Genomic DNA, 25,136 nt, shown 5'->3' with positions numbered 1-25,136 from the left:
TTTTTTTTTTTTTTAGATGGAGTCTCGCTCTGTCACCAGGTTGGAGTGCAGTGGCGCGATCTCAGCTCACTGCAACCTCTGCCTCCTGGGTTCAAGGGATTCTTCTGCCTTAGCCTCCCGAGTAGCTGGGATGACAGGCGAGCGCCACCCCGCCCAGCTAATGTTTGTATTTTTAGTAAAGACGGGGTTTCACCATGTTGCCCAGAATGGTCTTGATCTTTTGACCTGGGGATCTGCCCATCTCGGCCTCCCAAAGTGCTAGGATTACAGACCCGAGCCACAGAGCCCGTCCTAAAGCAAGTTGATAAAACTCATTACAAAAAGCTAAAGTGAAAAAAGAAAGAAAACAATTCAAAAATATTTCATTATGTGCTACAGCAATATCCACACAAGCACTAAAATTCAGACCTCGGCTGGGTGCGGTGGCTCATGCCTGTAATCCCAGTACTTTGAGAGGCTAAGTTGGATAGATCACGAAGTCAGGAGTTCGAAACCAGCCTGACCAACATGGTGAAACTCCGTCTCTACTAAAAATACAAAATTTAGGCAGACCTGGTGGCACGCGCCTGTAGTCCCAGCTACTCGGGAGGCCAAGCGGGCGGATCACCCGGTCAGAAGTTCGAGACCAGTCTGGCTAACATGGTGAAACCTGATCTCTACTAAAAACACAAAAATTAGCTGGGCGTGGTGGCGCATGCCTGCAATCCCAAGATTACGTCAGAGAAAAAAAAAAAAAAGTCAGACTTCATCCCTGGATCCGTCTTGGTTCACATTTCCCAGGATTATGAGCCCTAGTCACCTTAAGGGCCAGTAGTGACTCAAGTAGAATTAGATAGGCATATCCTATTAGCTACAAGAGATTTTTCTTTTTTTTTTTTTTTTGAGACAGGGTCTCACTCTGTTACTCATGCTGGAGTACAGTGGCAAGATCTCAGCTCACTGCAACTTCCACCTCCCAGGCTCAAGTGATCCTCCCACCTCAGCCTCCCTAGTAGCTGGGACCACAGACGCTCATCACCACACCCAGCTAATTTTTGGTATTTTTGTGCTTTTTATTAAAAAAAAAAAAAGTTATATATATATACATCTTATGATCCCAGTTTTAGTTTATCAATAAATACAGCAATATGAATATATACCTATATACGTATATATATAGTTAGAAAAATAAATGCATAGGTAAGAGACTGAGTAAAGTACTTGAAAATGTTAATAGTTACAATGTGTGGGTGGGGGCATTGTGATTACTTTTTTCTCTAAACCATTGTGTGTGTGTGTGTGTGTGTGTGTGTGTGTGTTTAAACTTTTAGGTTTGAGGGCATATGTGAAGGTTGGTTGCATAGGTGAACTCATGTCATGGGGGTTTGTTGTACAGATTATTTCATCACCCAGTTAAGTCCAGTATCCGATGGTTATCTTTTCTACTTCTCTCCCTCCTCCCATCCTCGTCTTTCAAGTAGACCCCAGTGTCTGTTGTTCCCCCCTTTTTTTTAAGACAGGGTTTCACCATGTTGGCCAGGCTGGTCTCGAACTCCACAGCTCAAGTGATCCACCCACCTTAGCCTCCCAAAGTGTTGGGATTACAGGCATGAGCAACCGCACCTGGCCTTTCTTTTCTCATCTTTGTGTTTCATGAGTTATTTAGCTACCATTAATTTTTATTTTATTTTTTATAGAGATGGGGTCTCACTATGTTGCCCAGGCTGGTCTCAAACTCCTGGCCTCTAGTGATCCTCCTGTCTCAACCGTCCAAAGTGCTGGGATTATAGGCATGAGCCACCATACCCAGCCTACAAGTCATCTTTTTCATGAGCAATATGGTCCACTGAATCCAGATGGACCACCTTGTCACATCATGCCACAGAGCTTTCAGCCTTAGCCTTAGCTGGCTCATGACATGATTTTCTTACAATGACAATTGTAATGCTTCTGAACATTTGTATAGCACCTGGAAGATGTTACCACGCCGGGCAGTGCAGGGGAAGGGAGATACACATAGTGGCCGGGAAAACTGCAGAATTCCTAATCAGAAAACGTGGGTTCTGGCAATGACTTGCCATGGGGTCATATGCTAACACAGACTATCTATGCTAGGTTCTCTATAGGGTTTAATTGAGAAAATATCCATGAAAAATATTGATAAATATTAAAGTATCCTACTAATTACAACTGCTGCTTTAAAAAAGCAGTAAACAGGCCGGGTTTGGTAGCTCATGCCTGTAATCCCAGCACTTTGGGAGGCCAAGGTGGGAGGATCACCTGGTCAGGAGTTCGAGACCAGTCTGGCTAACACAGTGAAACCTCGTCTCTACTAAAAATACAAAAATTAGCCAGGCATGGTGGTGCATGCCTGTAATCCCAGCTACCTGGAAGGCTAAGGCAGGAGAATCACTGGAACCCAGAAGGCAGAGGCTATAGTGATCCAAGATCTCACCACTGCACTCCAGCCTGGGCAACAGAGTGAGACTCCATCTCAAAAAAAAGAAAAAGAAAAAAAGCAGTAAACAGCCAGATGTGGTACCTCATGCCTGTAATCCAAGTACTTTGAGAGGCTGAGGCAGGAGGATTGCGTGAGGCCTAAAGTTCCAGACTACCCTGGCCAACATAGCAAGACCCTGTTTCTAAAAACAAATTTTTTCTAGTTAGCGGGGTGTAGTGGTATGCACTGGTAGTCCCAGCTACTCAGGAGGCTGTGACAGAAGGACAACTTGAGGCCAGGCATCTGAGGTTGCAGTGAACTATGATCCTGCCACGCACTCTAGCCTGGCCAACAGAGACTCCATCTCTTAAGAAATAAATAAATAAATAAAAGCAGTAAATACTATGAAGCTCCATATAGGTACTATTATAGTACTGTATGCAGATGAAGATAATTCTTTTGGCTGGGAGAAAAATCAGAAAAGGCTTTTTGGAGAAGGTGGCATCTTAAAGTCTTTCTAAGTGGGTAGAGATGCCTAAATGGTGATGGAAGAACAGACAAATCTAGAGAGCAGATCAAATGGGAAACAGAATAGGCATGCACAGGAACAGCAAAAATAGTTTCATATGGTTACAACCAATACACAAAGACCCCATTAAAGAATAATCACTGTTACAAACCATGGGTTCCGACCTACTAGTGGGACATGAAAGCAATTTTAACAAGTTGCAATTAGCTTTGTTTTTATTTTTCATTTTATTTTATTTGAGACAGAGTCTCACTCTGTCACCCAGGCTGGAGTGCAATGGCATGATCTTGGCTTACTACAACCTCCACCTCCATCTGCTTGAATTGGGTTCAAGTGATTCTTGTGCCTCAGCTTCCCGAGTAGCTGGGATTACAGGTGTGCACCACCATGCCCAGCTAACTTTTCTATTTTTAGTAGAGACGGGGTTTTACCATGTTGGCCAGGCTGGTCTTGAACTCCTGACCTCAAGTGATCCGCCCACCTTAACCTCGCAAAGTGCTGGGATTATAGGCGCGAGCCACCGTGCCCAGCCACACTTTGTTTTTAATGGAATAGAGTGGAACATACCAGGGTATATCACAAAGGGTAAATATTGTCTTATGGCAGTATTGTTTCAGATGCATATGCATATACAAATTGACATTGAGTCATGATGTAAAATGGATTTTCTTATTGCGGGTGTGGTATTTTTGGTTTAAATACTAGCCTAGATCATCATAGACCAAACTATGTAATTACTAAAGGATGAGATTACAAATAAATTTCATTTTCTGGCCGGGCACGGTGGCTCATGCTTGTAATCCCAGCACCTTGGGAGGCCGAGGCAGGCAAATCATGAGGTCAGAAGTTCGAGACCAGCATGGCCAACACAGTGAAACGCCGACTCTACTAAAAACACAAAAATTAGCTGGCATGGTGGCAGGTGCCTGTAATCCCAGCTACTCGGGAGTCTAAGGCAGGAGAATCGCTTGAACCTGGGAAGCGGAGGTTGCAATGAGCTGAGATTTTGCCATTGCACTCCAGCCTGGGTGACAGAGCTAGATTCCATCTCAAAAAAAAAAAAAAGGAAATTTCATTTTCTAAAATATGTAGTGTTTCAAATTCTTACTAAAATATGTACTGCTCTGTAATTAGAGGGGGAAAAATGTTTTGTTTTGTTTTGTTTTTTTTGAAACGGAGTTTCACTCTTATTGCCCAGGCTGGAGTGCAATGGCGCAATCTCGGCTCACTGCAACTTCCGCCTCCCAGGCTCAAGTGATTCTCCTGCCTCAGTCTCCCAAGTAGCTGGGATTACAGGCTCCCGCCACCGCACCCAGCTAATTTTTGTATTTTTAGTAGAGACAGGGTTTCACTGTGTTGGCCAGGCTGGTCTCGAACTCCTGACCTCAGCTGATCCACCCGTCTCGGCCTCCCAAAATGCTGGGAATACAGGCATGAGCCACCGCACCCAGGCCAAAAATGTTTTAAAGAAAGAAAAATTATGCCAAGATCTTTAAGCACAGAGAACTGTGAGATGATGTCATTTACAGAAATAGGGATCACAGGAGGAAGGCATTAAATGAAGATGGAAATTTCCAATTTCTTTGTACTAAGTCTAAAATGTTCACAGAATATTCTGAAGGCATTGGCTGGAAGGCAGCTATATAACTAGAACTTGGAAGACAGGGTGTAGTACAGGTTTAGTAAACAGCCACATGGGTAATGGGTGAAGCCAGTAACTGTCCAAGGAGAAAGAAGAGGACCAAACCAGACTTGGAGCTCTGGGCAAAACCCACTGTTAGACAGCCAGGAATAAGGAGAAAAGAAAGGAATTGGAGACAGCAGCAAAAGGGAAGTCAGGGGGAGGGGGACAGGAACTCTGAACTGATTCAGGAGAGGGGCCACTGGAACAGCCACATTGTCTTTGCATTGTGGCTTTATACTTTTTTTTTTTTTTTTGAGATGGAGTCTTGCGCTTGTCACCCAGGCTGGAGTGTAGTGGTGTGATCTCGGCTCACTGCAACCTCCACCTCCCCGGTTCAAGCAATTCTCCTGCCTCAGCCTCCTGAGTAACTGGGATTACAAGCGCCACCACCATACCCGGCTAATCTTTTTGTGTTATTAGTAGAGACAGGGTTTCACCATGTTGGCCAGGCTGGTCTCGAACTCCTGACCTCAGGTGATCCACCTGCCGCAGCCTCCCGAGGTGCTGGGATTACAGGCGTGAGCCACCATGCCCAGCTTCCTAACTCTTTTAAACAATTAAATGGCTAGACTCTTATCACCAAGACAGATCAACAAAACAAAACAAAAAAAAAAAAAGGAAACACAGAACACATCCCCAGGTTCTCTTCTATGGAGCTTTACTTTTCCAGCCATATGAACCTGTAATGAAGCAAAAGGACTTTCTTATTCATTTCATTCCCAGAAACTGAAATTACTATCAGATTCCTTCCTGATTTAAACTCTCATTATATCTAACCAATATTTACGTTTCATCACAGCAACCTCTCCCGTTTGTCCTATCTGATCTATAACCTCTCCATGAACAAGCCCATCCTGGGTGCCCTTCATAAATCTCTTAATAATATCAGTGCTGCTTGGTTTCAGCTTTCCAGCATGATCAATACTTCACTTGTCACTATTAGAACCCTGAGTTTAATTACTATTAAACTATTCACTTGTCACTATGATAACCCTGAGTTTAATTACTATTCAGTATTAATAATTGACACAGTAAGATCCATTAGTAAAAAAATTTATTAAAAAACTTCAAGTAATAATTTAAAAAAACACATGAGGTAGAAACAAAAATTTTAACATATTTAGCATTCATTAAAAAAAAACCCTCAAGAGAAATGGAAGATTTCCAACCCCCAGAAGATCTGTTACCCCAGATCTTTTAACCCTTTAAGGTTAAAATCTGTTCCCATATAAATAATTAATCATCTTGAGGCTATTTTGTTTTACAAAACATCTTTACACAAAAAGGGAAAACTGAGTGATGCCCCCAAACATAGGGGCATATGAACATATGTGAAAATAGGAATCTACTTTTTAAATTTGTTATCAATTCAGAAAACAATATTTGTTGCAAAAGACGATGTAAGAATTATTTTCTTTTATATCAAAATCCACTCTAGAATACCGAAATACTGAATACTGAAAACAAAAAAGGGGGATAGTAAGGGAGGATAGAAAGTTAACAGGAAGTAATCAATTCATGTCATAAAAGACTAGGTTTAGAGTGAAAACACATCTGATAGCAGAAAAAATCCTAGCAAAATGGCCTTTGGATTAGGGACCTCAAAATACAGAAAAGAATCACACTTACATTCTCATCATCACAAGACTGTGCTTAAATGATGAAAACAAATCAAATCCCTTTATCAAGTCTTTCAAATAAAGTTCTTACAATGATATCTACAAAATCAAATTAGTCCTGAAATGTCTGACTTAAAAGTTTAAAGCCCAAAGTCAAAAGTTAATCCATCTTCAAAGCTGGTAAAAATTTATCAAGCTCTTTCTCTAGGTCAGGCAAAAATACATGTATAGAACCCATAAATTTAGACTTTTCACAGTTTTGGGTACACCTGTGCTTAAAAACATAAATACTGCATGAAATTTTGTATGGTGATAGAATTTTCTGTATAGGCACGAGCTAGAGGAGATACTGCCCTAGTATGAAAAGGCAAGGGAAATAGTGTTTTATTCTCTTTGAAAGTCACCCAATATGTGGCAAAGACTTCCATGTTCTCTTGATGGAAGATCAATGATGTAAAATAAATTAAGGAAGAAATATTTAGCACAATACAGAATGGCATAAATTTATGACGTTATTATTTAATATTTTGTAATCTGATTTACAGGACCACAAAAAAAAAAATACAGATCTTTATGGCATTCTATGAATAATTACGCCCTTAAGCCATAAGAGTTATTTATCTTTTTTCTTTTTTTGTTTTTGAGACAGAGTTTTGCTCTTGTTGCCCAGGCTGGAGTGCAATGGTGCGATTTCGGCTCACCGCAACCTCTGCCTCCCGAGTTCAAGAGATTCTCCTGCCTCAGCCTCCCGAGTAGCTGGGATTACAGGCATGCGCCACCATGCCCAGCTAATTTTGTATTTTTAGTAGAGACAGGGTTTCTCCATGTTGGTCAGGCTAGTGTCAAACTCCCAACCTCAGGTAATCTGCCTGTCTTGGCCTCCCAAAGTGCTGGGATTACAAGCGTGAGCTACTGCGCCTGGCCTCAGTTATTTATCTTAGCCTAATTCATACCTTCATAAGAAGTACAAAGTTCTTATGAAGCCTAAGAACTTCATACACTTTTTTTGTTTGTTTGTTTGTTTGTTTGAGATGGAGTCTTGCCCTGTCGTCAGGCTAGAATGCAATGGCGCAATCTCAGCTCACTGCAACCTCCGCCTCCCGGGTGCAAGCGATTCTCCTGCCTCAGCCTCCTGAGTAGCTGGGACTACAGGCGCACGTCACCATGACCAACTAATTTTTGTATTTTTAGTACAGACAGGATTTCACCGTGTTAGCCAGGATAGTCTCAATCTCAACCTTGCGATCCACCTGCTTCGGCCTCCCAAAGTGCTGGGATTACAGGCGTGAGTCACTGCGCCCAGCCCATACACATTTTTTAAAAATGATTTATCTTAAGGCCAGGTGCAGTGGCTCACCTCCTCTCTACTAAAAATTTTAAAAATTAGCCAGGCATGGTGGTACATACCTGTGGTCCCAGCTACTGGGAAGGCTAAGGTGGGAGTCCAGGAGGTCAAGGCTGCAGTGAGCAGTGATCCCACCACTACACTCCAGCCTGAGTGAAGTTAGGCACCACTTCTTGGGGAAAAAAACGGCTGAGTGTGGTGGCTGACACCTGTAGTCCCAGCACTTTGGGAGGAGGCGAGTGAATCACTTAAGCCCAGGTGTTCAAAACCAGCCTGGGCAACATGGTGAAACACTGTCTTTACAAAACAAATACAAAAATTATCTGGGCATGGTGGTATGCACCTGTGGGCCCAGCTACTGGGGAGGCTGAGGTAGGAAGATCACTTGAGCCTGGGAGATTGAGGCTTCAGTGAGCTCTGATCATATCACTGCACTGCAGCCTGGGTGGCAAAGCAAGGCCCTGTATTTAAAAAACAAAAACAAACAAAAAAATCTTAAAAAATAAATAATACTCCATTTTAATCTAATCATTTGTTCCGGGTTAAAAAAAGGTTATAGGCCGGGAGCCATGGCTCACATCTGTAATCACAGCACTTTGGGAGGCGTAGGCGGGGGGATCGCTTGAGCTTACGAGTTCAAGACCAGCTTATGCAACATAGAGTTTTAATTTAAACAAGTATATAAATACTCACAACAGTGCAGTCAAATGTGACCATATACAAAACAAAAAGGATATTAATTTTTCTGAATTTAAATGATTAAGCAGCTTCTCCAAAGGAGGATAGCAGTTTAGTGAGGGCACGCACCCCAGGAGAATCAGTTTATGCTTGGCTCTGGTTATAGCAACATTAAGACGTCGCCAGTCTTTCAAGAGTTCACCAACCTGTAAGAAATGTAATTTTCAATTATTCAAGTTCAAAGGAATGGCTGAATATATTATAACACATCCCTATACAATGGACAACTGTGCAAAGTTAAGAATAGAATGAGGCCAGGTATGGTGGCTCATGCCTGTAATCCCAGCACTTTGGGAGGCTGAGGCAGGTAGATCACTGGAGACCAGAAGTTCAAGACCAGCCTGTGCAACACAGTGAGACCCCATCTCTACAAAATATACAAAAATTAGCCAGGCGTGGTGGTGCGCACCTGTGGTCCCAGCTACTCAGGAGGCTGAGATGAGAGGATCACTGAGCCAGGGCTGCTTGAGCCCAGGAAGTCAAGGCAAGGACGCAGTGGGCCATAACCATGCCTCCACACTCCAGCCTGGGTGACAAAGGGAAACTGTCTCAAAAAAAAAAAAAAGGAGACTATCTGAGGTAAGAACTGAGTAGATGAGGGATGGAGTACAAAGGAAACCTTTTATTATGTATATTTTAAAACCATATGGATATACTATACAGTTGAGAAAAATGAACTAAGGAGAGGTAAAAATAAGAAAACAAACAAACAAAAAAAACTATTTTGGGAGATGAACGTAGGAGGATTGCTAGAGCTCGGGAGTCACCCACCAGCCTGTACAACATGGCGAAACGCCATCTTTACAAAAAAATTTAAAAATTTACTGGGTGTGGTGGTGCATGCCTGTAATCCCAGCTACTCAGGAGGCTGAGATGGGAGAATCACTGAGCCAGGGAGGTGGACATTACAGTGAGCCGAGATTGTGCCATTGCACTCCAGTCAGGGTGACAGAGGCAGATCCTGTCTTGGGGGAAAAAAAAAAAAATCAAACCTCAATTATCTATAAATTTGAAAGTATACAAGGAAGATCTTATATGAAACAGGCCTCAAATACAACAGCCAAGGGGTGGAAGCAACCATTCCATCTGAAAGATGAATGGATAAATAAAATGTGGTACATAGAGACAATGGAGTATTATTCATTCTTAAAAAGGAAAGAAATCCTGTCACATACTACAACAGGATGAACTAGCTGGCTAAGTGAAATAAGTTAGTCACAAAAAGATAAATACTGTACGATTCTACTTATATGAGGTACTTAGATTAGTCAAATTCAGAGATAGAATGTAGAATGGTGGTTACAGGGGCTTGGGGAAGAATAAAATGGGTGGTTAATCATGAATACAGAGTTAGATTTGAAAATGAAAAAGTTCCAGAGATTGTTGAACAACAGTGTGAATGTACTTAACACTAATTAAACCGTACACCTAAAAATGGTAAGATGGGCCGGGCACAGTGGCTCAGGCCTGGAATCCCAGCACTTTGGGAGGCCAAGGCGGGTGGATCACCTGAGGTCAGGGATTCGAGACCAGCCTGGACAACATGGTGAAACCCAGTCTCTACAAAAGTACAAAAATTAGCCAGGCATGATGGCGGATGCCTGTAATCCCAGCTACTCGGGAAGCTGAGACGAAAGAATCACTTGCACCTGGGAGGCAAAGGTTGCAGTGAGCCGAGATCGCACTACTGCACTCCAGCCTGGGTGACAAAACGAAATGCTGTCTCAAAAAAGAAAAAAAGAAAGAAAAAAGAAAAGAAAAAAATGGTAAGATATACATTTTATGTGTTCTTTTAAACCACAATTTTATTTTTTTTAAAAAATGGAATACATCTGCAGAATGTGCAATTTTGTTACATAGATATACATGTGCCATGGCGGTTTGCAGCACTTATTGACCCGTCGGTTAAGTTCCCTCCCCTCACCCCCAAGCCCCTAAAGGCCATGGTATATGTTGTTCCCCTCTCTGTGTCCACGTGTTCTCAATGTTAAACCACAATTTTTATTTATTTTTTTATTTTTTATTTTTTTAGAGACAGAGTCTTGCTCTGTTGCCCAGGCTGGAGTACAATGGTGCAATTTCTGCTCACTGCAACCTCCACCTCCTGGGTTCAAGTAATTCTCCTGCCTTAGTCTCCCAAGTAGCTGGGAATACAGGCGCACACCACCACGCCCAGCTAATTTTTGTATTTTTAGTAGAGATGGGGTGTCGCCATGTTGGTCAGGCTGGCCTCAAACTCCTGACCTCAGATGATCCACCCGCCTTGGCCTCCCAGGGGGCTGGGATTACAGGCGTGAGCCACCGCGCCCGGCCCACAATTTTTTGAAGAGAGAGAAATGCCCCAAATCAATCAGTAGCAAACACAATTAACTCACAGTTCCATCCTTATTACTTCTAACAAAAGATACTAGGACAATACTTTTGTCCCTTCCTTGGTATTTGTCTACTGTATTAACTTCGACCATTCCAATAGAAGAATGTGCCAATAAATCATTGATGATCTTTAACTGCTGCCTGTATGGTGCAATAATACCAATATCAGAGGGACTGCATCCAGCCTAAATAGAAAAAGACACAATTTAAAAGAAAGAAATCCTGATTAAGTTAAACTTGTCTGAATTTAATAATTAAATGCTTACATTATATGACCAACTGATGTTTATAACACTTTCCTATCTCAAAGACTGAATACAATTACTGAATTTGCTCTAAATTTGTCCGTATTTCCCATGATGAAATAATTCCTTAGACATTGCTCCCTTAATTTTGAGAGTTTCATGGCAATGTAATGGATTATATGCCATTAAAACAGTGCTCACACACACACAGTACAAAGAAATACATTTCACCTTCTGCTATTTATTTCACAGAAAAGTTTCCAATCCCCAATCCCTACTGTGACAATAGTCACAGTATTGTCGCAATTAGAATCAGCTGACATTACAAAAAGTTATTATCGTAAATGAAAACTCCAAATGTCATTATAAAATATTACATGTCTTAGATACATTTTCTCAAAATAAAAACAATGGGGCTTCAATCCCCTTATCTTAATAAATGAGAGTTAATGTCAGATCAGAAGTTTCTTACAGTCTAATATTCTATTATTCTGTACTTTAATATTTATTAGCCTTGAAAATTCTAAATTACCTTAATAAAAATGGAGGTTAGGAAAACTATGACCTTGGCTTCTGTTATATTGCTCACACCACCTTTTTCAACTTGTTCTGGTGCAGGAACCTAAGTAGAAAAATATACAGCCTGCTGATAATACAATCTCTAAAGTAAAGAGTACTATAAGTAAGCAAGTGGCCATAAAGACTGTACTACTGATCTGGAGATGAAAAATATCTTTGTCTAAAAGATGAAGGTGAAAGAATCAACAGAAACGAATTATATTAATATTAGTCACTTTCAGAAAGCTACGCAGAGGCCATCTATCTTAAACATGCTATGACTGAGGCTAAAATACCTACGAAAGCTGATCACACACTGAACTTCACACACTTTACTTTGTTATCCCCCATTTTACAGGAATCAAAGGCAGAAAAGAATAAGTAACTTTCCCAAGGCCTCACAATAAACTGTGGCACTAGTATTTGAACTTAGGGTGGCTGGGCACGATGGCTCATGCCTGTAATCCCAGCACTTTGGGAGACCGAGGCAGGCGGATCACAAGGTCAGGAGTTCGAGATCAGCCTGGCCAACATGGTGAAACTCCGTCTCTACTAAAAATACAAAAATTAGCTGGGCGTGGTGGCGCGTGCCTGTAATCCCAGCTACTCGGGAGGTTGAGGAAGGAAAATCGCTTGAATCTGGGAGTCAGAGGTTGGGAGTCCAGCCTGGGAATCAGAGTGAGACTCTGTCTCAGAAACAAACAAACTTAGATCTGGGTCTCATATCTATGCTCTTTCCATTTTCTTGTCCCCTTTTATACAAATAACGGAGCAGATAAAACTGCTGCCATACCTGATACATCTCTTCAAAGACTACTTTCCTCCTACATCATCCCTAAGCAAACTTGATTATTTTTAGTACAACTTACTTGGAATCCTGATGGTAAAAAAGAGAAAATCCAAGTAGCAAAAATAAAGATTCTGAGCGATCGCTGGTGAAGGAAATAAATGCAACTTACAATTAGTAAGCTAGAATCATGGTTTATGAAAACTGTCATTTGTGGCCGGGTGTGGTGGCTCACGCCTGTAATCCCAGCACTTTGGGAGGCTGAGGCAGGCAGATCACAAGGTCAGGAGATCGAGACCATCTGGCTAACAAGGTGAAACCCTGTCTCTACCAAAAATACAAAGAATTAGCCAGGCGTGGTGGCAGGCGCCTGTAGTCCCAGCTACCTGGGAGGCTGAGGCAGGAGGATGGCGTAAACCTGGGAGGTGGAGCTTGCAGTGAGCCGAGATCGCACCAGCCTGGGCGACAGAGCAAGACTCTGTCTCAAAAAAAAAAAAAAAAAAGAAAAAAGAAAGCAGTCATTTGTGAAATGAGTTTATCTGAATCAGTTTTCCAAAGTCTGCCTGCACCTAGGTGTTAAGATAAAATAAAATTCTTCAACCTGAGTTGTTAAGGGTAGTATCTATGAGATGAAAATTCCATCACAGACATGTAGTAGAGCCCTATTTTTAACAACCAGCTTTGAGAAATGCAGACAAGGGCATTAAAAACACACAAACACACACACACACACACACACACACACACACACATATCAAGCTGGCTCCATCCATCCATCTTTTTTATTTTATTTTTATATTTTTGAGATGGAATCTCGCTCTGTCGCCCAGGCTGAAGGGCAGTGGCGTGATCTCGGCTCACTGCAACCTCAGCCTCCTGGGTTCAAGCGATTCTCCTGCCTCAGCATCCTGAGTAGTTGGGATTACAGGCGTGCGCCACCACGCCCAGCTAATTTTTGTATTTTTAGTAGAGACGAGGTTTCACCATGTTGGTCAGGCTGGTCTCAAACTCCTGAACTCAGGTGATCTGCCTGCCTCAGCCTCCAAAGTGCTGGGATTGCAGGTATGAGCCACCCAATCCGGCCATCCATCTTTTTTTTTTTTTTTTTTGAGACAGTTTCACTCTTGTTGCCCAGGCCAGAGTACAATGGCGCAATCTCAGCTCTCTGCAACCTCTGCCTCCTGGGTTCAAGCAATTCTCCTGTATCACCCTCCCAAGTAACCGGGATTACAGGCATGTGCCACCACACCCGGCTACTTTTAGTGGAGACGGGGTTTCTCCACGTTGGTCAGGCTGGTCTCAAACTCCCGACCTCAGGTGATCTGCCCGCCTTGGCCTCCCAAAGTGCTGGTATTATAGGCATGAGTCACCGAGCCCGGCCGCCAGCCATCTATCTTAATAACAGGAGACAATGATTTTAGAGTAATATGCTCATATAATTGGTTGCTATATCCTTATTTTATTTTCTTGAGACAGGGTCTTGCTCTGTTGTCCAAGCTGGATTGCAGTGGTGCAATCATAGCTCACGGCAGCTTCAACCTCTGGAATTCAGTGATCCTCCTGCTTCAGCCTCCTAAGTAGCTAGGACTGCAGGTGCACAATGCCACACCAGATAATTTTTTTTTTTAAGTTCGGAGACAGAGTCTCGCTCTGTCGCCCAAGCTAGAGTGCAGCGGCGTGATCTTGGCTCACTGCAACCTCTGTCTCCCGGGTTCAAGCGATTCTCCTACCTCAAGCCCCCTGAGTAGCTGGGACTACAGGCAAGCACCATACCCGGATAATTTTTTTATATTTTTAGTAGAGACAGGGTTTCACCATGTTGGTCAGGCTGGTTTTGAACTCCTGAACTCAAATCATCCGCCTGCCTCAGCCTCCCAAAGTGCTGGGATTATAGGCATGAGCCACCATGCCCAGGCACATCTAGATAATTTTATAAAGAAATTTTTTTTCTTTTTTTTAGGAACAGGGTCTCACTATGTTGCCCAGGCTGGCCCTGAACTCCTGGCCTCAAGTGATTCTCCTGCCTCAGCCTCCCAAAGTTGCAGGATTATAGGCATGAGCCACCAAGCCCAGATGGTTACTATATTTTTATTTGAACTTATGTAAAGACTTCCAACTCAATGCTGAGAAACACTACATAAAGCAAAATGTAGAAATATAGGGTAAAAACTTAATTCTTAGTTCCCAGAAATAAGAATCAAGTCATTTAAAGTCCTTGTGAAAGGCCAGGCACCGTGGCTCACGGCTGTAATCCTAGCACTTGGGGCAGTGGAAGAGGGCATATCACTTGAGGCCAGGAGTTTGACACCAGCCTGGCCAACATGGTGAAACCCTGTCTCTAATAAAAATACAAAAAATTGGCTAGGCGTGGTCATGTTTGCCTGTAATCCCAGCTGCTTGGGAGGCTGAGGCAGAATTGCTTCAACCTGGGAGGTGGACGTTGCAGTGAGCTGAGATTGCACCACTGCACTCCAGCCTGGGTGACAGAGCAAGACTCTGTCTCAAAAAAAAAAAAAAAGTCCTTATGCAGATTTCTGTTTAATGATTGGTTTGTAAAAAGGTCTTCGCGTGCATTTGTGGGGGAGGGAGGTTATAAGAAACCTCCGTACCTTCCACATAATTTTGCTATGAACCTAAAACTGTTCCAAAAGAAAATAAAACCTTTTTTTTTTTTTTTTGAGACGGAGTTTCACTCTGTCACCCAGGCTAGAGTGCAGTGGTGTGATCTCAGCTCACCACAACCTCCGCCTCCCAGGTTCAAGCAATTCTCCTGCCTCAGCCTCCCAAGTAGCTGGGACTACAGGCACCCCACACCCAACTAAGTTTTGTATTTTTAGTAGAGATGGGGTTTCGTCATGTTGGCCAGACTGGTCTCGAACTCCTGACCCCAGGTGATCCACCCACCTTGGCCTCCTAAAGTGCTGGGATTACAGCTATGAGCCACTGTGCCTGGCCTTAAAGTCTATTTTTTAAAAAAGTCTTTAAAAGGACATCGATTTATTATAGTCACTGTCCATTTGTAAATCCAGCCCTTTGATAGTATCAGTGCAAATTCCTTTTCTAGGAAATAGAATTATACCCTTGAGTTCACTTTGTGACTTTCCTTCTTCAAAAGTCAATTTTGACATCTACTGACCTCCAGAATAAACCTCCCCCCAAAAATATTCAACCTATAGAAAGAAAGACTATTTTGGGCCAGGCACATTGGCTCACACCTATAATCCCAGCACTGTGGGAGGCCGAAGCAGGCAGATCATTTGAAACCAGGAGTTCAAGACCAACCTGGCCAACATGATGAAACCCTATCTCTAGTAAAAATACAAAATTAGCCAGTGTGGTGGTGGGTGCCTGTAATCCCAGCTACCTGGGTGGCTGAGGCAGGAGAATCGCTTGAATCTGGGAGGAGGAAGTTGCAGTGAGCCAAGATCGTGCCACTTGGGCAACAGAGCAAGACTGTGTCTCAAAAAAAGAAAAAGAAAAAGAAAGGAAAAAGAAAGAAAAGACTATTTTGGGTTGAAGTGTGAGAAGTACATTAGTTTTGCCTTTATTTCCCCCCCGAGATGGAGTCTTACTCTGTCACCCAGGCTGGAGTGCATTGGCACAATCTCGGCTCACTGCAACCTCTGCCTCCCAGGTTGAAGCAATTCTCATACCTCAGTCTCCTGAGTAGCTGGGATTACAGGCGCCTGCCACCATGTCCAGCTAATTTTTGTATTTTTAGTAGAGACAGAGTTTCACCATATTGGCCAGGCTGGTCTTGAACTCCTGACCTTGTGATCCGCCCACCTTGGCCTTCCAAAGTGCTGGGATTACAGGTGTGAGCCACCGTGCCCGGCCTAGTTTTGCCTTTTAACTGATAAGCTCTAATCAGGGCATATGCTAATGCAAACTGAGAAATTTAAATAATAAGACAAAATGACAAAAACTAAAGAGAAAAAAATTTTTTTTACCTTGTCTGTATTAAGAAAACAAACAGGATTGTTGGGTTCAAATACTCCCATCAGCCAAGGATTATCAGAATAGTCAGCATAAAATTCCAGGTCCAGTTTCACATCTTTAAAGTGAGGTAGGTTTATCACTGCATTGGCCACTTTGTCTGATCCACACTCCAGCTTGCCCTCATAGGTCAGTTTATTACTTAAGGACATAATTTTACTAAGGGAATTACAAAAGATAATGTTAGTTTCGGCAGACGGAAACAAATATGAAAACCACTCCCAGCTAACACTGTTACAAATACCTGTTCATTCTGTACTGCACGGTTAACTGTACAACAGCATTCTTACTCTGCTCCAGCCTCTTGAATAAGCTTTCACTCATGCCAAGAGCTCTGTCAACAAATCAGATTCAGATTTATCAGTGTACTAAATATGCTCCTTGAAAAGAATCTGGTTCAAAATTAACACTTAAATGTCTGCCTACCTTGCTTCACGGTTTAGCACCAGGGGAGGAAGCTGCTGATGGTCCCCTACTAACACAAATCTCCGTGAAAAAAAAAGTGGGCCCAGACAAATTGGTTGGCTGATTTGAGAGGCTTCATCCACAATACAAAAATCAAAAATTTTACGGGAGAATATTGGATGGTTTATTCCCATACATGTTGTTGCAACTATAAGCTAAAAACAAGGAAAACAGATCAGTTATTTAATATGTAAAAGAAATGTAGTTTTGTTTCTCTCATTTTTGAAATGAAAAGATCAAAAGGTTTTTGTTCTATGGCATCAGGAATTCTTCGATATTATTTAATTCCAATGCTCACTTTCGGATATTTCCCTGTGGAAATCTGGAACATTCAAGAGGCAGTAAGTTAATTAGGTTGTTTTTTTTTTTCTTAATGTCAACCAGGACGTTGCTTCTGGGAAAATGGAGTACTTTGCCTTATTCTTTCCACAAACACAACTAAAATCCTTATGCATTATGTATATAAAACAAACAAAAGAAGACTCTGAAAGGTGGACAGAAGGCAGACTAGCTAGGGAGCTTAGGACCAAAGAAACAACATGGTAGTTGATTCCCTGGGCTTTCTTTTTGCCTCATAGATCCCAGATTTGGAACTGAGAGAGCCACAACCCAGAAACACCAGTGGGTGCTGACTAAAAACAGCTGCAACCAAAGTCTGCTCTCTTTAGCTGAAGGAACAGGAAAGGGAAAGCCTAGCTAGACAGAAAATTTTCACACAATAACCACTCTAGCCACATATCGCAGGAAAAAACGTACAGCCCCACAACCACAGACACCAGCAAACACTGAGGAGGGTAGATCTCTGCCCTTCTCAAGGCTGTAACAAGGTGCCCCACACCCCACCAGACTGGTGTCAGAGAAAGCCAAGTAGAGTCAGGTCTTTCATCCCTGGTGACTGGTAACTGGTACCAACCCCACATATTAGTAGAGACCACATCAGAAGCCTAGACTTCCACCCCTACCAAGCAGACCCAGCGGTAATGAGGAACCTCGCATTTTGGTCATAGAGGACTGAGTGGGGAACCCAGACTCTGATTCCCACCTGGCAGTAATGAAATGGTACCCCCTCTTCCCCCACCACGGCAGTGTGAGAGGAAGCCAGCTAAAACAGAAGTTTTCAGTCACAATAAAATATGCTCATGTTTCAATAAAAAAACAATCATTATAAGATGAACCAGGAAAATCTCAAGCTCAATGAAAAAAGATGACAATCTATAAATGCCGACACCAGAATGACAGAGATGTCAGAACTATCTGACCAAGATTTTAAAGTAGGCATGGTAACAACATTTTAACGAGTGATTATGAACACACTTGAATATGAATCAAAAAACAAAGTCTCGGTCAATAAATAGAAGATAAAAGGAGCCAAATGGAAATTTTAGAACTAAAAATATGATAACTGGGCCAGGCGCAGTGGCTCACGCCTGTAATCCCAACACTTTGGGAGACCAAGGTGGGCAGATTGCTGGAGCTCAGGAGTTTGAGACCAACCCGAGCAACACGGTGAAAACCTGTCTCTACAAAAAATACTAAAATAAGCTGAGCATGGTGGCATACATCTATAGTCCCACCTACTTGGAGGGCTGAGGCAGGAGGATCACTTGAGCCAAGGAGGTCGAGGCTGCAGTGAGCCATGATCATGCCACTGCACTCCAGCCTGGGTGACAAAGTATGTCACTGTCTCAAAACAAAACAAAACAAAACAAGCCTGAGGCCGCTGGTAGCCAGAGGGTCACCATGAAGTTCAGTCCCTTCGTGACCTTGGACCGCAGCAAAAACCACAAACGTCACTTCAATGCCTCCTTGCACGTGCACAGGAAGATCATGTCATCCCGCTCTCCAAGGAGCTGTGGCAGAAGTACGATGTCCACTCCATGTCCATCCGCAAGGATGACGAGGTCCAGGTAGTTCAAGGACACTACAAAGGTCAGCAAATTGGCAAGGCAGTCCAGGTGTACAGAAAGAAATATGTCATCTACATCAAGCAGGTGCAGCATGAGTAGGCCAACAGCACAACCGCCCATGTGGGTACTCATCGGAGCAAGGTGGTTATATTTTGTATTTAATAAAAATACAAAAAATTAACCAGGCATGGTAGTGCATGCCTGTAGTCCCAGCTACTTGGGAAGCTGAGGCATGAGAATCATTTGAACCTGGGAGGCAGAGGTTACAGCAAGCCAAGATCGGGCCATTGCACTCCAGCTTGGGTGACAGAGGAAGATTCTGTCTCAAAAAAGAAAACCTTCAGCATCTGGGGCCAGACAGAGTTCTTAGACTTGAGACCAAAAGTATAATCTATAAAAGAAAAAAATTTATATACCGGACTTCCTCAAAAAAAACCTTTTGCGGCCAGGTACAGTGGCTCATGCCTGTAATCCCAGCACTTTGGGAGGCTGAGGCAAGAGGATCACCTGAGGTCAGGAGCTTGAGACCAGCCTGGCCAACACAGCAAAACCTCATCTCTACTAAAAATACAAAAATTAGCCAGGCATGGTAGCTCATGCCTGTAGTCCCAGTTACTTGAAAGGCTGAGGCAGGAGAATTGCTTGAACCTGGGAGGCAGAGGTTGCAGTGAGTGGAGATCACACCACTGCACTCCAGCCTGGGTGACACAGTAAGTTGTCTGTCTCAAAAAATAAATAAATAAATAAAACCACCTTTTGCTCTGCATAAGACCCTATGAGGAGGATAAAAAGCAAGTGATAGAGTGAGAGAAAATACCTGCAAACCACATATCCATTAAAGGGCTACTATTAGAATATACATCTTAAAAATTCTCAAAACTCAACACTACAAAGCATATAATCCAAAATGGGCAAAAACATGAAGAGGAGATACAGATGACAAATAAGCACATGAAAACCTCATTATGGGCCGGGTGCAGTGGCTCAAGCCTATACTCCCAGCACTTTGGGAGCCTGAGGCGGGTGGATCACCTGAGGTCAGGAGTTCGAGACCAGCCTGGCCAACATGGTAAAACCCTGTCTCTACTAAAAAAAAAAAAAAAAAAAAAAAAAAAAAAAAAACAAAAAAAAAAAAAAAAAAAACATGTGGCGCATGCCTGTAATCCCAGCTACTTGGGAGGCTGAGGCAGGAGAATCACTTGAACCTGGGAGGCAGAGGTTGCAGTGAGCCAAGATCACGCCACTGCACTCCAGCCTGGGCAGTAACAGGGAAACTCCGTCTCAAAAACAAAACAAAAAAAAACCCCACTACATTATGGCTGGATACACTGGCTCACACCTGTAATTCCAACACTTTGGGAGGCAGACAGAGGTAGGAGGATCACGTGAGCCCAGGAGTTCAAGATCAGCCTGGACAACATAAAAAAATTTAAAATATTTAGGCAGGCGTGGTGGTACATGCCTGTATAGTTCCAGCTACTCAGGAGGCTGAGGCAGAAAGATCACTTGAGCCCAATAAGTCAGGGCTGCAGTGAGCCGTGGTCTCACCAGTGCACTCCAGCCTGGGCAACAGAGCAAGACCTTGTCTCAAACATACATACACACATACACACACACACACACACACACACACACACACACATTTTAACTACTGGGTAAATGCAAATTAAAATCTCCAAACACCTACCAAAATGGCTAAAATTAAAAATAGTATCAGTTGGGCATGGTGGCTCACGCCTCTAATCCCAGCACTTTGGGAGGTCAAAGCAGGTGGATCATGAGGTCGGGAGTTCAAGACCAGCCTGGCCAACATGGTGAAACCCCATCTCTACTAAAAATACAACAAAATTAGCCAGGCGTGGTGGCACATGCCTGTAATCCTAGCTACTCAGGAGGCTGAGGCAGCAGAATTGCTTGAATCCGGGAGGCGAAGGTTGCAGTGACCTCAGATTGCACCACTGCACTCCAGCCTGGGTGCCAGAGCAAGACTCCATCTCAGAAAAAAATTTTAAAAAAAATAGTATCGCCACCAAATGCTGAGGAGATCACTCATACATGTAAAATGTTCCTACTTAGAAAAACAGTTTGGCAGATTAAAAAAAAAAAAAAATGAACACGCAACTACTAATCAATTCAGAAATCGTACTACTGGGAATTTATCCCAGGGAAATGAAGACTTAACGTTACACAAAAACCTGTAACATGAGTGTTTACAGCAGCTTTATTCATAATATCTGAAAACTGGAAACAATCCAGATTTTCAGAGGGTGAATGCTTAAACACAATGCAGTACATCCATATTTTGGAAAAATACTTGGCAACAAAAAGGAACAAACTATTAATAGATACAACTATCTAGGGGAAGCTCCGGAGAATCAGGCTAAGTGAAAAACACCAATCCCAAAAGGCTACTGCATTTAGGTAACATTCTCCAACGACCAAATTATCAAAATGGAGATCAGAGTCTCAGAGTTATGGCTGTCAGAGGTTAAAGAGGGGCAAGGCAGGACAGAAGTGGATACAACTATAAAAGTGCAACATAAGGAATCTTGTGGTAATAGAATAGGGACTGTATCAATGTCAACATCCTGGGTGTGACATTGTACTACAGATTTGCAAGATGTCACCACTGGATAAAGGCGACACAGGCTCTCTCTAGTATTTCTTACAACTGCATGTGAATCTACAATTACCTTAAAATAAAACATTTAATTTAATAAAAATGTTAACCCGATATACATCTTAGCCAGTTCTAAATTTATAAATAACAGGAACAGATATTAGACAAAAATATGCTAGGATTAGACAAAGGAGGTAAAGGTAAAGGAACAATCTATTAAATCTAATTCTTGGGAAATTTTTTAAAGACAAAAATATCAGTTAAACCAGGCACTACAGCCGCACCCATAATCCCAGCTACTTGATGGAAGGTTCGCTTAAAAGAAAAAAAAAAAAAAAAAAAAGCCGGGCGCGGTAGTTCACGCCTGTAATCCCAGCGCTTTGGGAGGCCGAGGCAGGAGGGTAACCTGAGGCCGGGAGTGCGAGATTAGCCTGACCAACATGGAGAAACCACACCTCTATTAAAAATACAAAATTAGCATGGTGTGGTCACGCATGCCTGTAAATCCCAGCTACTTGGGAGGCTGAAGCAGAAGAATCACTTGAACCCAGGAGGCGGAGGCTGTGGTGAGCTGAGATGGCACCATTGCCCAGCCTGGGCAACAAGAGCGAAACTCCATCTAAAAAAAAAAAAAAAAATTAGCCGGGCGTGGTGGCGGGCACCTGTAGTCCCAGCTACTCAGGAGGCTGAAGCAGGAGAATGGCGTGAACCCGGGAGGCAAACCTTGCAGTGAGCCGAGATTGCGCTGGTGCACTCCAGCCTGGGCGACAGCAGTATAGGCCGGGCGCGGTGGCTCAAGCCTGTAATCCCAGCACTTCGGGAGGCCGAGACGGGCGGATCACAAGGTCAGAAGATCGAGACCATCCTGGCTAACATGGTGAAACCCCGTCTCTAATAAAAAATACAAAAAACTAGCCGGGCGAGGTGGCGGGTGCCTGTAGTCCCAGCTACTCGGGAGGCTGAGGCAGGAGAATGGCGTGAACCCGGGAGGCGGAGCTTGCAGTGAGCTGAGATCCAGCCACTGCACTCCAGCCTGGGCGGCAGAGCCAGACTCTGTCTCAAAAAAAAAAAAAAAAAAAAGAACTGCCAGTATAAATAAACATTAAATAACAAAATAAAATAAAAGTTAGGTTCTATATAAAAGCCTAGAAACAGTCATCACAAGACTATTAAGTACCATTGCTTCTAATTCAAACTTGCTAAGAAACCCTGATTTTTTTTTTTTTTTTTTTTTTTTTTTGAGCTGGAGTCTCGCATTGTCGCCTCGGCTGGAGTGCAGTGGCGCAATCTCGGCTCACTTCAACCTCTGCCTCCCAGGTTCAAGCGATTATCCTTGCCTCAACCTCCCAAGTAGCTGGAATTACAGGCACCCGCCATCACACCCGGGTAATTTTTTTTGTATTTTTAGTACAGACAGGGTTTCACTATGTTGGCCAGGCTGGTCTCGAACTCTTGACATCATGATCCGCCCACCTCGGACTCCCAAAGTGCTGGGATTACAAGCGTGAGCCACCACGCCTGGCTGAAATCCTGATAATTACCAGTTTTCTAGGATATTTGAAACTAGAAGAGAGCCCTAAATAATAAACCCAAAATCTTATTTCAGTTCAGAAGGAAACAGCAAACTATAAGGCAATAAACTGGTCGTATAGTACATATAACATGTGCAAATTCAGTCAATGTGACTAAAATCACCAGAGTTTCTCCCCTCATTCTGGCTGTGGACATTAACTGTTAGTATTATTATACAATAATTGTGCTTACTTGACTATTGTAGAGTTCTTCTAGAAGAGCTAAGGATTTAATGGACTTTGATCTGCAAATTTCTTGCTCTGTAAATTGCTGGATAGCTGGATGAACCTTCTGAGTCTGACCCAAACGCAAAAATCCTATTTTAAACTTGGCTAACTTCAAAAGAATATTGTCAACAGCAGAGTGTGTATAGCTGGTCAACAAAACGCTAAAACCACAGGCATAGAGAATTCTTACCTAATAATGGGTAAGAGAAAAAAGAAAAAACAGCCTTACTTTTAATTCCAGATAATTTTTAACATGTTTATAAATTTAACAAGAACCATATCTAAGAGCTGATTTTAAAAAAATTATGAAGCCAAAACATTTTACAAAAATCACATGACAATATTATATGTTATTAATAATACATCAATAATATGTCATAGGCCAGGCATGGTGGCTCATGCTCGTAATCCCAGCACTTTGGGAGGCTGAGGCAAGTGGATCACTTGAACCCAGAAATTCAAGACTGGCCTGGGCAACAAAGTGAGATCCCATCTCTTTTAAAAAATTTTTTTTTTAATTAGCCAGGTGAGGTGGTACACCCCTGTGGTCCCAACTACTTGGGAGGCTCGGGAACGAGGACTGTTTCAGCCCAGGAGGTTGAGGCTGCATGAACTGTCATCATGCCACTGCATTCCAACCTGGTCTCAAATACCAACCCTCCTGACTCAGACTCCCAAACTGCTGGGATTACAGGTATGATCCACCTCGCCTGGCCCACATAACAAGACTCCGTCTCAAAAAAAAAAAAGAAAAAAAAAAGAAATTTACTGACATGGAAAAAAAAATCCAAGAAAAATCTCTAACTTTTTTTTTTTTTCCTTTAGGACAGAGCTTTGCTCTTGTTGCCCAGGTTGGAGTGCAATGACATGATCTTGGCTCACTGCAATCTCCGCCTCCTGGGTTCAAGTGATTTTCCTGCCTCAGCCTCCCAAGTAAAGCTAGGACTATAGGCGCCCGCCACTATGTCCGGCCAATTTTTGTATTTTTAGTAGAGATGGGGTTTCACCGTGTTGGCCAGGCTGGTCTCGAACTCCTGACCTCAAGTGATCTGCCTGCCTCAGCCTCCGAAAGCGCTGGGATTACAGGCATGAGCCACCATGCCCAGCCTCTAACATCATCTTTAAAGGGAAAGGAAAACATACAGTGATATATATCACATACCACTAACGGAAAGAGATCTTAGAAAATTCTAAATGCAAGAAACCTACAACATGATTACAACTGTTTGTGATTCAGCTTTACTATTTCTCATGTCATTCCAAAAAGTTCATTTGAAACAATGACAGTTTGAATTAAAATTCAGCCCTTTTGATATTAAATATTACATCCTCTGAACTGAGGAGAAGCTGATACAAATATTTCGTTTCTAAGCAGAAGAATAATAATCTTACGAGAGTACATATCGTAGTTGTTTTTCCTGTCCCAGGCATTCCCACGACGAGTGTGTAGTCTTTTGAAAGAAGTACCTTTTTCATCGCTTGCCTCTGAGGCTTATTCAAACCTACATTTAAATTCAAAAATAACAGGAAAAAGAGTGTTGAATTTCAAAGGAAAAGTTAATTATTTTATCAGAAAAGCAGTCTCTATTCAAGTCTATTCTTCAATACAAAACCATTTCCAAAGAGTCTTGGTCTAAACATTGTAATTGCAAGTCTAATCAAGATATTAGACCACAGTATAAATCAAATAGAAACAAGAAAAATTAATCAAAGCAGACATGGTGATTTTAGCATACCCTTTAGAATGCAGGCAACCGTATCCTTTGCATCATGTGGAAGAACAGAACTAAGGTAGGATGTAAACTGAGGTTCACGAAAGTCAATAATTAAATCTCGAAGTTTTTTGCTGAAAAGTGAAAAAGCACTTTTAGTAATATTCCTTAGAAAAGTGGAGTGAAATTCAAATTTGCTCATTGTTACAAACCTGACAAATGTGTTTTCCATCAATTTAGAAAGATTTCCTAATGGGGTCTCTATATCACAACTTTTTTCTTCCTGGTCTAATCTGAACAAAATTGATTCTGGAAGGACCGACAAGTTTCTAAAACAACA

At 42.4% G+C, this 25,136-nt stretch overlaps 1 protein-coding gene across 1 annotated transcript in view; it reads right to left on the bottom strand.

Moving 5' to 3' along the window:
* Positions 1–5,669: 5,669 nt before the first annotated feature.
* Positions 5,670–25,136, bottom strand: part of DNA2 (DNA replication helicase/nuclease 2) — a 62,099-nt gene continuing 42,632 nt past the window's right edge. The window contains exons 11-21 of the mRNA XM_025395920.1: positions 25,009–25,125; positions 24,821–24,930; positions 24,477–24,586; positions 23,050–23,274; positions 16,720–16,913; positions 16,538–16,627; positions 16,248–16,452; positions 11,485–11,574; positions 10,710–10,892; positions 8,334–8,480; positions 5,670–6,704 (exon numbers count right to left, since the gene is read on the bottom strand). Coding sequence (XP_025251705.1) covers positions 6,636–6,704; positions 8,334–8,480; positions 10,710–10,892; positions 11,485–11,574; positions 16,248–16,452; positions 16,538–16,627; positions 16,720–16,913; positions 23,050–23,274; positions 24,477–24,586; positions 24,821–24,930; positions 25,009–25,125 — 1,540 coding nt within the window. The 3' untranslated portion in view covers positions 5,670–6,635. The remainder of the gene's footprint in view (positions 6,705–8,333; positions 8,481–10,709; positions 10,893–11,484; positions 11,575–16,247; positions 16,453–16,537; positions 16,628–16,719; positions 16,914–23,049; positions 23,275–24,476; positions 24,587–24,820; positions 24,931–25,008; positions 25,126–25,136) is intronic.

Source organism: Theropithecus gelada, chromosome 9 (genome assembly GCF_003255815.1).
Source record: "Theropithecus gelada isolate Dixy chromosome 9, Tgel_1.0, whole genome shotgun sequence".
NCBI lineage: Eukaryota > Metazoa > Chordata > Mammalia > Primates > Cercopithecidae > Theropithecus > Theropithecus gelada.
The sequence above is the reverse complement of the archived record's forward strand: the minus strand, read 5'-3'. Positions and strand labels throughout refer to the sequence as shown.